Source organism: Lygodium microphyllum, chromosome 3, assembly GCF_053477565.2.
Source record: "Lygodium microphyllum isolate KBCC chromosome 3, Lygodium_microphyllum_v1.1.10, whole genome shotgun sequence".
Taxonomy (NCBI): domain Eukaryota; kingdom Viridiplantae; phylum Streptophyta; class Polypodiopsida; order Schizaeales; family Lygodiaceae; genus Lygodium; species Lygodium microphyllum.
This window is the reverse complement of record NC_141137.1, coordinates 176,842,811-176,856,550: the sequence shown is the minus strand read 5'-3', so window position 1 is coordinate 176,856,550 and position 13,740 is coordinate 176,842,811. Positions and strand designations below refer to the sequence as shown.

Here is a 13,740-nt window from a genome sequence, read left to right as displayed (position 1 = left end):
AACAATGCCCAATGAGTATGAAAGGAAGGAACAGAAAAAAAGAAGACACCCAAAGCAGTTGCTAGATGTAGAATGGTGGCTCCAAGCATAGTTCTACAACCAGCAACTCCCTCGTTTTTTTCTTGTATAGAGTGTGTTTATAATTGCATGAAGATGCATGTTAAAATTGCATGTAGAGTGCTCGGAATGATTTTCTTTTCAATAATTGTAATTTCAACATTTTTTCAAATCTAATTTGGGATTTTATTTTTCAAGCATTTGGACAAAAGAACAAATTTGAGCTAGAAGCAAAGAACTTTAGAAAGAAAATGATCAAAATGAGAAAGTAAAATCCTCTATTGGATCTTGACACCACATATGAGGAAAGTAGGAAGTATCTTCTAGAGATGAAAGCTAAATTCATTGTAAAAGTTGTGTTATTTGACGCTCAATCCCTTCCCTAAGTAGTAGGCTTAGGCCCGGTTCAGACTGTGCGGGCGCCCACATAAGTGCAAGCTCCTGATGCTGATGTGTTGAAAAGGGATTCATCAAGATGATTTCCGTGCGAAGATATACATGTCTGACCTTAATGTACCGGACAAGGCCCATTACCTTTTCGGAATAAAAAGGAGCCATGAAATTTGAACCCTTGCCAAGATCATGCGGGCTCTATCTAGCCACATAAACCAACAATCCAAGAAAGAACTTATGATTCTTATGGCCGGCCGTTAGATATATTCACACACAGTGCAAAAAAAGTGTGCATCCGTCCAACATTGTCTGAACCGGGCCTTAGACTAGAGGGAATAGTTATACTCTTAGAAACATAATTTGATTTTCATAAATAAGCTTCAACTTACAAGCTAATAGTTCCGAGTAAACCCCAACAGACTCGAGCCTTGTAAGTTATGCGGTTGGTTGATAGGGGAAGGATTCCCAATTGTATATACTTACCTTACTTTTTAATACATTTCATGTCTTCATAAAAAAAAAATAATCCAATATGTAGATCCACTTTTCCGCACTTTATAAATTCCAATACGTGGATCCACTTTTTCGCACTTTGTAAATTTGACTTTAATACAATTACCGCCATTTCATTTAAAAGAAAGTTAGGGATCTTTAGAGGGCAAACTTGCAAAGCATATTGCAGAGGGGTTTCGAGGAGCTTGTCAAGGTCGTTACATCGATTAATGTAAAAGAAAACCACTCGTTTTCCTATAATGCAGAGGGCGGGCCAAATTTCACATACTTTTCTATCGTTAAGGGAACTATAATAAAAAAGGAGTGTTTCCTGTACACCGCTGATTCGCGTCGAATGTTCGTAGTAGGGTGTGAGGTTTTATGGACTTTAGTCGAGGAGGTAACTACTATCGTAATAATCCCGCAGAATGCAGGCCAATTATATTTTACGCATTAAGCTTTCAAGGTTATTGGGGATGCATACGATTTTATTGACCCACTAAATATAGATACACGAAGGAGGTTCCCTTATGGGGATCGAACAGTGTGATAAACCTGCGCCTGCGCCAGCCAGCCACCTGCAAGAAGCTTGAAGACAAATAATACATAAGTACGACACAGAGGGACAGAGAGAGAGAGAGAGAGAGAGAGAGAGACTATTGATCTGTACGTTTAGGTACTTACCGTCCTTTATGCTCTTAATTGATGCACTTATAGTCAGTTCCAACCCCCACCGTGGCCGCCACCTCCGTAATGACCACCATGGCCTTGGCCTCCTCCGTAATAGTAGCCTCCAGCTTCCGTGTCTTGTGGCTGTTTCTTCTGCTGCGCCCCCTGTGCCCGCCCGCCACAGCCACAACCTCCTCCTATTCCATGACGATCCTTGTTTCCCATACAGCCGCAGCCACAACCTCCCGTTGTGTCTTGTGGCTTCATCTCCGCGGCGGCCTCATCGGTCTCAGCTTGTGGCTCCGCCGCAAGGACAGCTGCCTCCTCAGCTGATTCCCAAGCGGCCCCGCTGCCGCTGGCAGCCATCGGCATTACAACAACTGCAACTAGCAGCATCGACACTAAACTCGACGTCATGGAAAAATATTATTATGTCAAGCATGCACTACTACAGCTGGTCCTAATCGATCAAGGTTGTATTGTAAAGGCGCTAATTACGAAGACACCAGGAAGTGCTGCTTATGTAGCCAGCTTATCACGGTGTCCCGCATTCACACGCAAGTGAGGCTAATTTGCCTTTAGATCCACTCAGCTACTGAGTGCGGGGCGCAACATGCCCGGACCAAGTGGTTAAGAAAACGTAAGGTAAAAACCGGTGGCGCCATAAGATCATGACAGTTCGAATCTAATTGCACTCCCACTTACAAACTTACATGAATCTATCCTCCTTTGCGTGAAATGGATAGGGCCATGACACACGTAAGTTGTGCTAATTGACAAAAGCGGTCTCAAACTTGCACTTGAGAAAATAGGAACGCCAAAGTTTTTGGCGTAACCATCAAAAGGCTAGTAGTTGGCGAACTAACCAAAGTTTACTCAACATGGTGCAATGACATTTGTACATTTAATGAATACCTGAATCATTTAGCTTCGTGATGTGTTACTCTCTTCTTGTCAAGTTGACGTGCGGTCAAGCCTATACTTGTGTGGGGATGTCACACCATATAGCCCTTAGACTCACTCTTACTAATCTAGTCCAATTGACTTGCACAATGACCAACTCATACTTGTGTTTGCACTTGCCAACATCTTCCATTTATCTCATCCAAACCCTCCCACTCTTCAACCCTTAACAATATGCATCAATGAGAGGAGGTATCCGGTTCGACAGCAAGGAGAGAGAAAGGGCTATATATTTTTTGCGGAAGAGGGTGTGGAAGGGGGGGACTAGGTTACTTTGACTATGCGAAGAATCACTAATCCTACATGTTTAATGACCTTACAAAAGGTGGTAACTCGAGTCAATGGCATGCACATTGAATGCATAACTAGGAAGTCATTGAATATGGCTGGTCCATTTGAATAAGCTTTATATTCTAATTCCATGGTAAATGTTGATGTTCACATGGTGATAGTGTACAATATATTGAACCATTTTAGCAACTCCATCAATTGAATCTAGAATAAATCTAAAAAAGAGGTAATGTTTTAAAAGGACCTTAGAGTTACTCCTTTCAATCAATCTCAAGTATAGATTTTGGGTCTCACTGCTCCACATGCAATATCTTCATGAGCCAAAAGATCACCTAGTTCCTATAAAAAGAAAATTAGCTTATGAAAAACAAAAACTAAATTTAACAAGACTTGAGTAAATTTCATATTTGAGTTGCATGTCCATTTACCTTGACGTATTATTTGATATATTTTCTAAATCTTCACTAAGAAAGTAAGTTTGACCTTGCCTTCTCACATGTAGCCTTTGGTATCTTCACTCTTTTGTGTTAAATCAGACCATTTGGTTTCCATGCCCAAACAATTGGTTCAATATTTTCATATACTTTTGGGTCTACCTTCCTCTCCATCCAAAACTTCTTCCAACAATCCTAATAAACCTTTGGGTTTGTCGTTCCTTTTCTTTTTGTACATGATACCTAATACTTTGAAAAACCTTTTGGTAGTATGGTGATGCCCTATCCACCTTAACATTTGACTAAGCAATAGCAAGCCAAATGGGATAGATGGTGGTGTTATTTGGACATAGTATGAGAAAGTCTTCATGGTGCACATCAATACATGGCTTGAATTTCTCCTTTGGTTTCATGGAACCTGGCCCACATAGTTTTCATTTCATTGTTCAAATCCTAGCCATTCTTATCTCTCTACTTTTTGATCCAATACTAAAATCATCTATATGGGATATCCTTGGTCAAGAGTCTACATAAAATGCCAAATCATGGGGCCTTGTTTGAGAAATAAGCATCTCAATCTCTTTGATCCAATACTAAAATCATCTATATGGGATATCCTTGGTCAAGAGTCTACATAAAATGCCAAATCATGGGGCCTTGTTTGAGAAATAAGCATCTCAATCTCTTTGATCATATTGCCCCAATATTCAATTATGTGTTTAAAGTACAAAGGGATATCATCACACTTTCTTGTGCTCTCTGAAAATGTCATATGAGCTTTATCCTAGATACAACTACTTCATGATCTTTAACAAAATCAACAATTGGAAACAAGTTTGGACATCTACTTGGAAGTAGTGAATTACCAAATTTATTTTTCTTCCATAACTTTATATATTTCTCCTTGGCCATTCAATCGGCTATTTTTGGATAACTGAAATTAGAGTGGCTTTGAGTGTCCAACAAGAGCATCATGTCCACTACAAAGATATCCATCATGCAAATTTTTTACATCAAGGACTTGCATGAGTAAAAACGGGTTGGGCTTATAATATAAATGCCTATAATATCTTCAACACGTGTGGAAATGTATACATTGTTTCTACTCTCAATATTTCTAAATATTAGCCAAACATTGCATCTACATCCTCATGTCTATGATCCACCATCAAAATCCCAAGATGCATTATTTTGGAAACCTCCTTTGCAAAAAGAAGCAAGAGATATGAAAATACATATTTCTTCTTATTCTCTAATGCATAATTTTCCATTTGTAACTAACAAATTTTCAAGAAGTTTACCAAACGAATGCTCCACATTGGAGTAGATACTCCTCATTGTTGATCTTTATCAATACCAATCACCATTGGTATTGATGGTGTTTTCGCTCCAGTTACATGTAGCCATTTATGTACAATGTGGGATTTCAAGCATTTCTGTTGGATGGTTGTGGTTGTCCTTTGCCACAATGAGATATATGGTAATCTAGAATATTTATATAGTTCAAGGCATGAAACAATGAATTATTACTCCTTGCTAGATCATTTATTGCTAGATGTCTAAGCTTGTGTTTGTCTTCTCTCTCTAAGTTTTACAAACAAAATGTAGTTCATCCAACTATGACATTAGAATCAAAAGGCCACAACTCATTCAATACAAAGTGCACGTAGTGACCTTCTCCATGATTTATGAGTGATTGCTCTAATAGGTGATACCTAGAGTTACAATGCTAAGTTCAACTCTTTTGGAACTTGAGTCAATCTAGGAATTGTAGTCTTTTTCTGGTCCATTCTATCATGGATGATACACACATACTTTTTAGGTTGAACCTTAGATTATTTATGCCATGTTTGTTCCCTCAATGCCACACTTGAGCACAAGGCCAAGTTGTGGACCCAAAGAGGTCTATAAGACAGAGTGGGAGCTATCTTGCCTCAAGGTCTCATCCTCAATACAAGGCTTGAGCGGAGGCCCAAGTTGTGCACTCAAAAGGAGTCTCCACAATAGGATACATTTAGAGTATGCTGAACTAAAATTTGTATCCAATGTAGAGTACATTGAATAAGGGCTTATAGGACAGGCATGGTACTGTAATTGACCTCTATATATTTAGAGTGCATTGAATTATAAAGTAAGAGTTCATGAATAGAACTCCAATCTCTTGAATTAATAGCATGATACTAAAGATCATAAATCAAGAGTAGTATGAACTCCACTTCAAGCACATCTTGACGACATAATAGAACTATGTTTATATTCTTTAAACTATATTGAGCTAGAAAGTGTGAGTTCTGAAAAAGAACTCTCATCTCCCAAATTCATATCCTCATACTAAAGATCATAAATCAAGAGTAGTAAGAGATCCACCTCAAGAAAATCCTGATGAGGGAGTAGAACCATTACAAGAAAATGGGGTGGTAGCAATAGTCATTTGCGACGAAAAATAACGTCTCTAAAAATAGCACTAATTTTAATTTGCAATGCCATTAATGATTCAAATAGCAATACTTTAAGCATCACTAATAGCAACACCGCTCTAAGAAAAAAAAACACGGAAAATTTGAGCACAACATTTGCCAAAAATATTTGTGAGAGAGAATGAAAGAGAGAGCAAGAAAGCTCAAAGCATTGAGAGAGAGAGAGAGAGAGAGAGAGAGAGAGAGAGAGAGAGAGAGAGAGAGAGAGAGAGAGAGAGAGAGAGAGAGAGAGAGAGAGAGAGAGAGAGAGAGAGAGAGGGAGAGAGGGAGAGCTCATCACCGCTTCTAGTGCCACTACTGCCGTATGCAAAGAAGGAGGAGAAGTGTGCAAGGGAGAAATGAGGGAAGTCGTGAAGAGGAGGCACAAAGGGTTTCATCTTTGGGCCTTTGAGATAGATACATTGCCTCTTCTTTGTTTATTTTTGTGTTTTCCTCTTTTATTTCTTTGTTTACGTTTGCGAAGAGATGCATTGAAAGAGGGAGAGAGGGAGGGAGAAGAAGGAAAGGAGAGAAAGAGAGAAAGAGGGAGAGAAATGGGAGAAAGGAAACAAAGAGGAAGGGGGAGAGAGAAATGAGAGATGAAGAGAGGGAGAGAGGAGGGTGAGTGAGAGAAACAATGAGGGAGATAGAAGAAAGAGAGAAGGAGAAGGTAGAAAAGAAGAGCGAGATAAAGAGATAAAGGAGAGTGAAAAGAATAAAGAGAGAGAGAGAGAATGAAAGATAGATATAGAGAGATGGAAAGAGAGAGATAGAGATAAAAAATAGAGAACGAGAGAGACACTGCAAGATATATGCCTTATACTGACGTTAAAAGCGACGAAAATGTAAATAACAAAATTTGCCCTCGTCATCGCAAAAATCATCATTATTGGCAACGCCATAGAATAGTCGGTATCAGCGTCGATATTGGCGTCGGTATCAGCATCGCATTTGCAACACTGATAACAACACCAATAATGATGCTGATATCGACGCTCTGTAATGCTAATAACGATGCGAGCAGTAAATTTTTTGTGGCAGGGCAACTTTCTGCACTATGTACAATGCTTGTGTAAACAACAATAAAGTATACTAAAATCATAACACTGATACATGAAATAAATACATGATTGCATAATGAAAGTGACTGGTACAATCATGACAAGATATCACTACTACATAGAAAATGTCTACACAGATCAGGCAACCAAAAAAGAAAGGTGTGTGAGCTCTAGGGATCCAAGGGCGAGCTACATATCCTCGCCATCCGAAAGCTCGTCCTGCTACAAAGGAGCATCGAACGAACTTTGCAAAAAAGAAACAACAACATATCAGTCCACCATACAATAATGCATTCTAATTAAACTTGGTAACTACGAACTAGAAAGATAAGTGATTTACAGGGCCGCCGCGTCTATACAATCGGTCGATCAATGCAATGAGACTGTGCCTCTCTGCATATCGAGTCTCAAGGCCGGTCGGATCGCGATTTATAATGGAGTGCTACAAAGAAAAAAAATACTAACTATTAGAAACATGATTGTCAGTACAAAGGATATTGCAAAAAAATAAACAAGCAAAACAAAGAAAAACTTACAAAGTCCTCCAAATATGTCTTGTGGCTACCACTTCCAAGATGATGGACCACTCCGGCCTCTAGTCATGCCCTCGTCGCCTCGCGCTATTGACTCTAATGTCATGGAGAATCTGTAGCCTCCTCCCTCAGTCGGCGCCAGTCGTCCCTGTCTAGCCACGCGGGCTTTGCAACCCCACTCTTGAGTGCCTTGTGTCCGCCTAATCGTCTATGTGACATATAGGCATGCATGCAATACATCATCCAGCTCGTAGAAAATCTATCTATTGAGACTGGAACTAGAAACTGCTCATGCAAGGATGCTACTATGTAGTCCTTGCTCCCCTACGGTATGTTCTTCCAATGATCTAAGACGTTGTGCCAAAAAACTTATTGGCACAACTCTCTCATGAGAGCCATCACCCTCCTCCCCTCATCATTCATGATGATGGCTCTTGACCTATCATCGACTAGATAGGCATATTCCCCTGGGGTTGTTAGAAGACAAGAATAGGAACCCACTATAAGCAAGAGAGTATAAGGGCAGATGAGTGTGAATAGCCCTAGGGGCAGGGGAAACCCTAACCCTAGCTATCATCGACTAGATAGGCATATCCCCCTCGGGTTGTTAGAAGACAGGCATAGGAACCCACTATAAGCAAGAGAGTATAAGGGCAGATGAGTGTGAATAGCCCTAGGGGCATGGGAAACCCTAACCCTAGCTTGGCAAAGGCTATATAAACAGTCTATGGGTCACTATCAAGTGTGGGAGAGTGTACCCAAGTTGTACTCTAAGCAACTTAGTAAGCAAGATTTTGTTCTTGTACTTTGAGCTCTCTTCTCCCTCTTGTGCACACATTCCAATGTTGCAACTCTGGTTGCAACATGGTATCAGAGCCTCCTTTGATCCCCTCAGCTTCCTATACCCTCAGCTACCACTAAGTGCACATGAGCTATCATCTCCTTCATCTTATCCTTCTTTCCTCCATAGTTGCTTGCAATCTACCTCCATTGGAGGACTTGGAGAGGACAAAGGATTCCATATCAACTCGTGCTTTCTTCTGGAGATCTCTTCCCCACATCAGGGTGCAACTCCTCGTTAGGTCTACCCCCAACATTGTCCACGACTGAGCCCAGTATTGCATGGTTTCCAAAATAGGCACAGTTTTTTGACAGTGCAAAATCCGTACTGTTGTGCACGCAGCAAGTGACATGATCCCAACAACAACCATCTTGGGGCTTTGATAGCCCCCCTAGTAGGATATCCTCATCTATAAGGGTTCCTAGAAATTTTTCCGACATACAGAGAGAGATCTCTAACAAACCCTAATTGTGTATCCTACAGAATCCATAGACAGCAAGCTCTAAGCTTGACATTTTGTCATTTTTTTCACTCTGAGCTTCATTAACTATGATTTTAATCACTGAAGCATATTCTTTGAAGCTTATTCCAAATTCAAAAGCTCTTGGGCATGCTCAATGGACATCACGAAGTGCATTGGGAAGCCAACTTCCAACCATGTTTCATTCAAGCATTTCACTAAGCTTGACATTAGTGTTTCTAAACACTAATCATTAATAATCTAATCATTTGCTTGCTGGGTATTCACTAAAATCTAGTGTGTTTTTTATTCCTCTTCATATATTATTGTAAGGTTATGTGTACGATTATAAACATATAGACCATCATACACTAGAAGTGTATTGCATACCGTGAGTGACTTTGTTTCAAGTACACTGGTCAATGAAATCAAAAGGATGAGTGTCATTATACTCTCCTCGGAATCATCATCAACAAGCATTGAGATCATAGACCAACTTTGTCCAACACAAGCTTCATCCACTAAGCCATACCACAAGGAGGAGCTTGAAGTCGAGTCTAGCTTTACTTCATTAAAACCTAAAAAGACTATTAAACCTCGGAAGAAGGTTGCACATAAGAAAGGACCACCACAGTCATACTTTGAAATATAACACCATATTGGAAAATATGGGAATTTTCCATAAGTTTGGGACACGTGGTCAAATATTTGGATTTGTCATAACTTGAACACTATAACTCCAAATTAAGCTCTTTATAGCTCAATAGATTCCATTTTTCAAGCACTTTTCAATGATAGGTCACATCATATGGTTTTGAGAAACTTATGGGCATGTTATCCGGGTGCCACCTTTTTAGTATTCAAAAAATGGGAATTAGGAGATTCCCAAACTCACTAATATTGTGTTATATTACATTTATATGATTTTCAGCCTTTCTCTTCATTGCAACTTTGATTTCAAATTGTTTGATTTGCTTTTGCATTCAGTGGAAAATTTGTAAGGGACTAGACACTGCCCTTGTCCTAACAAATGGTAAGACCTTCCCAATGACCACAACATATGCTGATGTCCGTCCTCAAATTCGAAAGTTTGATGGCAAAGATTTCCACCCATGGCAGGTACTTATAAAATACAAAATGATGGAGAGAGGGTATTGGCCTCTCATTCAAGGCAGTAGAGCTGTAAACTCTGCAAATCTGGTTGATATAGAGGATGACCATTGATCAACTAAACACTGCTAAAGAAAAATGGGATGAGCTTGAAAAGCTCTATAGAGCCACTAGTAAAAATACTAAAATCTTCCTTAAAATTGAATTCTTTAGCTTGGAATATCGATCAGGAGAAGATTTGGAAAAATTCATCTCTCATATGAAGGAACTTATGGCATAGCTTGCCTCTGTACAAGCTCCAATATATGAAGAAGATGCTATTGCTATTCTCCTAAAAGCTGTAAAACAGGTGTTTCTTACTCTTGTAACCACTCTCACCAACATTCCAGATCCTACATTGGCAAGTACCATTCAATCCTATTTGGATGAAGAAAAGAGGAACCACAAAGAAAGCAGCAACAGTCAAGCATCTTCAACTTCCCGTGATCAAGTATTGGTACATACAACTCTCACTAGATGTTCTTTCTGTAAGAAAAAATGACATCTTGTAAACAACTGCTAGAAGAAGTATCCTGAGAAGAAGATAGGGCATATCACTAGTAAATGCCCCAAAACTCCTGATATACCTAGAGAATTGGTGGCCAACTATGCCTCCAACCCATGTGAAGATCGACTGTTTTGACTCTTTAAATCATCTATCTAAAACACTCTTGTAAGCCTAATTTATAAAGACATCCCAAGAAGGGGGGAACATCTTACATGCCTTGTAATCCAATGCCACCCTGGCATTGGGGGGGTGTTAGAAGACAGGCATAGGAACCCACTATAAGCAAGGGAGTATAAGGGCTGATGAGTGTGAATAGCCCTAGGGGCAGGGGAAACCCTAACCCTAGCTTAGCAGAGGCTATATAAACAGCCTATGGGTCACTATCAAGTGTGGGAGAGTGTACTCAAGTTGTACTCTAAGCAACTTAGTAAGCAAGATTTTGTTCTTGTACTTTGAGCTCTCTTCTCCCTCTTGTGTACACATTCCAATGTTGTAACTCTAGTTTGCAACAGGGGTATGGCTAAGATGGGTTCTCTCCCACCTGCGTCCATGCTCCTGGGCATATCCAGGAGACCCATAAGCATTCGGTATACCGACCCGGGTAATATATGTCGAAGTGGCATCCATAGGGTGGCACCCACCTGCAAACGATTGAGTAAAAGCTGGAGTAACTGGAGTAGAAATCCCCACAGGTGTGACAAATCCTGGAGGTGATGCAACCCCAATAGAACAACGAGAAGAAGACACTGCATTCATGCCTCCACAACATCCACCTAAGCCTGAGCCATGCTCCCTGAAACTGCCACGAGAGCGAGGAGTTGCACATGTATCCCATGCCAACCGCGGGCTCACTGCCTCCGTATCTCTGCAGCATCCCCTTGCCCCTGAAGCACTCCCTCCCTCTGGCCCAAGTCTGGATCGTTGACCTCATCTTCTCAAAGTTGAAGCATCCGATTGCGCCGAAATAGATCTAGCAGAGTGGCCTAACAATGTTGGAGACAGCTCCTGGTTTGCAATGTCTCTGAATCTTGCGATCTGGTCTAGAGACATGCGCGTGAAGATATCCTGCAACTCCTCATCGCTCATCCATCGACTCATCCTGAAAATGTCACTTGCACAGACAAAAAATGATGTTAGCATAATCAATTTAAATCATACAAAGCACAGTAATATAAATCCTTAAAAAATGATCTCACTTAAAATGCATATCTTATGTATCCTTATAAGCGATTGGTCAACGAATTGAGTAAGTGGATGCTCCAAGTATGAAGTATCCTATGGTCCCATGTCAATCTCCTGACACAACTCCGCATACACTGGAAGGTCGATAGACATGTCACCACAAAAGGATGAGTCCACCTCGTTCTCAAAGAATTCTTGGACTCCTGTATTTCCATCATTGTTAGCCGATGCTGGCTCCAAGCTTTCCGTGGCCTCCACCCCTTGCAATATCGACCCCTCTATTTGTATATTGTCTTCATCTATACTCGAAACATCGCTTTGATCATATACTCTCATACTTCAGGGAATTGAAGGTATAACATACCACCATCGAGGTTATTGGGGGTTTGGATAGAAGATTACCTATTTACAAACACGTACAAGGGCTATTCACCTTCTCCTCCATTGTAACATCCATTCTTTTTTCTACCCCATTTCCAACCACCACATCTTCATTCAGTCTATCATCGACCTTCACCGACCATAGCATTTTGTTATCTAGATTCACCGTTGGTAGCCATTGTGAAATATGCACTAGTACCTCAGACACCAACCAACCTTCAGCCATGTTACCTTCTGGCCGAGCTCGTTGTCGCACAAAGCCTTTCATGGTTTTCATGAAGCACTCCAAGAAGAACATCCATCGCGTATGGATAAGTCTAGCAATCTCCACTTCATCCACAAGATGCACAAGAAGGTGGCTTTGTATCGTGAGGATGCTGTAGATAGGTATTTCTCAAAGAGACAGATCGTCTCCATTGATCCCCGCCTTGCGGATTCAATAGAGGACGTCTTAATCTCCTTATGTGAGATCTATTGCACCAAAGTCGACAAGCTGTAAATGGCCATGCGTATTTCTGGAGTAAGACATCCTGCGATCACGATCGATAGTACAAACTGGCACAAATGAGAAAGCATTATGAACAATAGCTACACTCCAAATAGCAAAATGCACATGCCAATTACAATCCATTCATAGTACAAATCTGACATATCTTATGCCAGTCATGGGATTTTAGCCTTGATAATTGGTCGTCTTTAGAAAATGCAAACCTGAGAGAACGCATCATACCCGTTGGAGTGTAGATAGACTTGACTACTTGCTTCACAATGTGCTCTTCTTTGGAGGACAAAACCCAAGGAGTGCGAGGTAGCTGCATGCAACCATTAGCACTCGACTGTAGCCAAAGTGCCTCCATCTTTCCTACCTCCTTCAAATCTATTCATGCCCCTATAGTGTCTCTCTTTCCAGTGATGTGGTCCCATAGCAAGCTGCCCACATTCTTGAAAATATGCATGGGATCCAACAAGTGGTTGACTTGTAAGTGGGTCCAATACGGCAACTTGTAGAAAACTGAGAACCGCGGCATTCTGTTTGGATGTGACTCCGCATGGACCATTTTCAGCTCGTACCAGCTTGCGGTATTCATACGTATTGGAGGTCATCAAAGAAAACCTTCCCTGAGTTCATGACCCTCTGGCAAGAAAGCGGCGTGTCCTTCATATACCATCTTCTTCATGGTTTGTGACCTTCCGGAGTCTAACTGTGGCCTGCACAATGGACATACATGATAACCTGAGGTAACGAGACCTATTCCAATACCATGAACCAGTGAATAAAAGCTTGAACGAGATAAAATATAGATATTACCAATGATAACGGAAGCCTATTTACCTGAGCACTCTCCGAATCTTGGAAAGTCATGCATCGTCCACATGAGAATGACTCAAATATTGACAGACCATCGACCATCGCGTTTGCTCATATCTTGCACGGTGACCCCCTCCTCCCACAAAATCTTAAGCTCATCGACTAATGGACAAAGATACACGTCCATATTTTTGACTTTGTAGCGGCCGAGGACGAGTAAGCTAAGAATGAGATGTCCTTTCTTCATAGAAAGCCATGGAGTGATATTGTAGTTGATAAGGACTATATGCCACACACTATAAGAAGTTGAGCGCAGATTGAATGGGTTCACGCCATCCATTGCAAGACCGAGCCAAAGATTCCTTGGCTCTTGGCGGTGGGCAAAGCTTGGAAAGGTAGAGTCAATGTGGCTCCATACGCGTGAATCTGCTAATATTCGTTGAACTCCATCTGTAGACCTATTCTATGCATGCCACGTTATTAAGCTCGCCATGTCGGACATACAAAACATATGGTTTATGCGGGGGATAAGCGGAAAGTGTTTGAGAACTTTTTGAGGGA

At 40.8% G+C, this 13,740-nt stretch overlaps 1 protein-coding gene across 2 annotated transcripts; it reads right to left on the bottom strand.

Annotated features, from left to right (window-relative positions):
* Window positions 1–1,412: 1,412 nt before the first annotated feature.
* LOC148039242 (uncharacterized) lies at window positions 1,413–2,086 on the bottom strand. Of its 2 annotated transcripts, none has more exons than XM_087675545.1 (2): window positions 1,627–2,086; window positions 1,413–1,530 (listed from the first exon to the last, which is right to left on the bottom strand). In XM_087675545.1, the coding sequence occupies exon 1, from the start codon at window positions 2,026–2,028 to the stop codon at window positions 1,660–1,662; it is 369 nt and encodes a 122-aa protein (XP_087531671.1). In that variant the 5' UTR covers window positions 2,029–2,086; the 3' UTR covers window positions 1,413–1,530; window positions 1,627–1,659. The 2 variants fall into 2 exon arrangements, with proteins under 2 accessions (XP_087531671.1, XP_087531670.1); XM_087675544.1 differs by having other exon boundaries at window positions 1,413–1,520.
* Between the last annotated feature and the right edge of the window lie 11,654 nt (window positions 2,087–13,740).

Excerpts from the sequence above, each read along its gene's own strand:
- LOC148039242 (XM_087675545.1), bottom strand. The coding sequence starts at position 2,028 with ATGACGTCGAGTTTAGTGTCGATGCTGCTAGTTGCAGTTGTTGTAATG.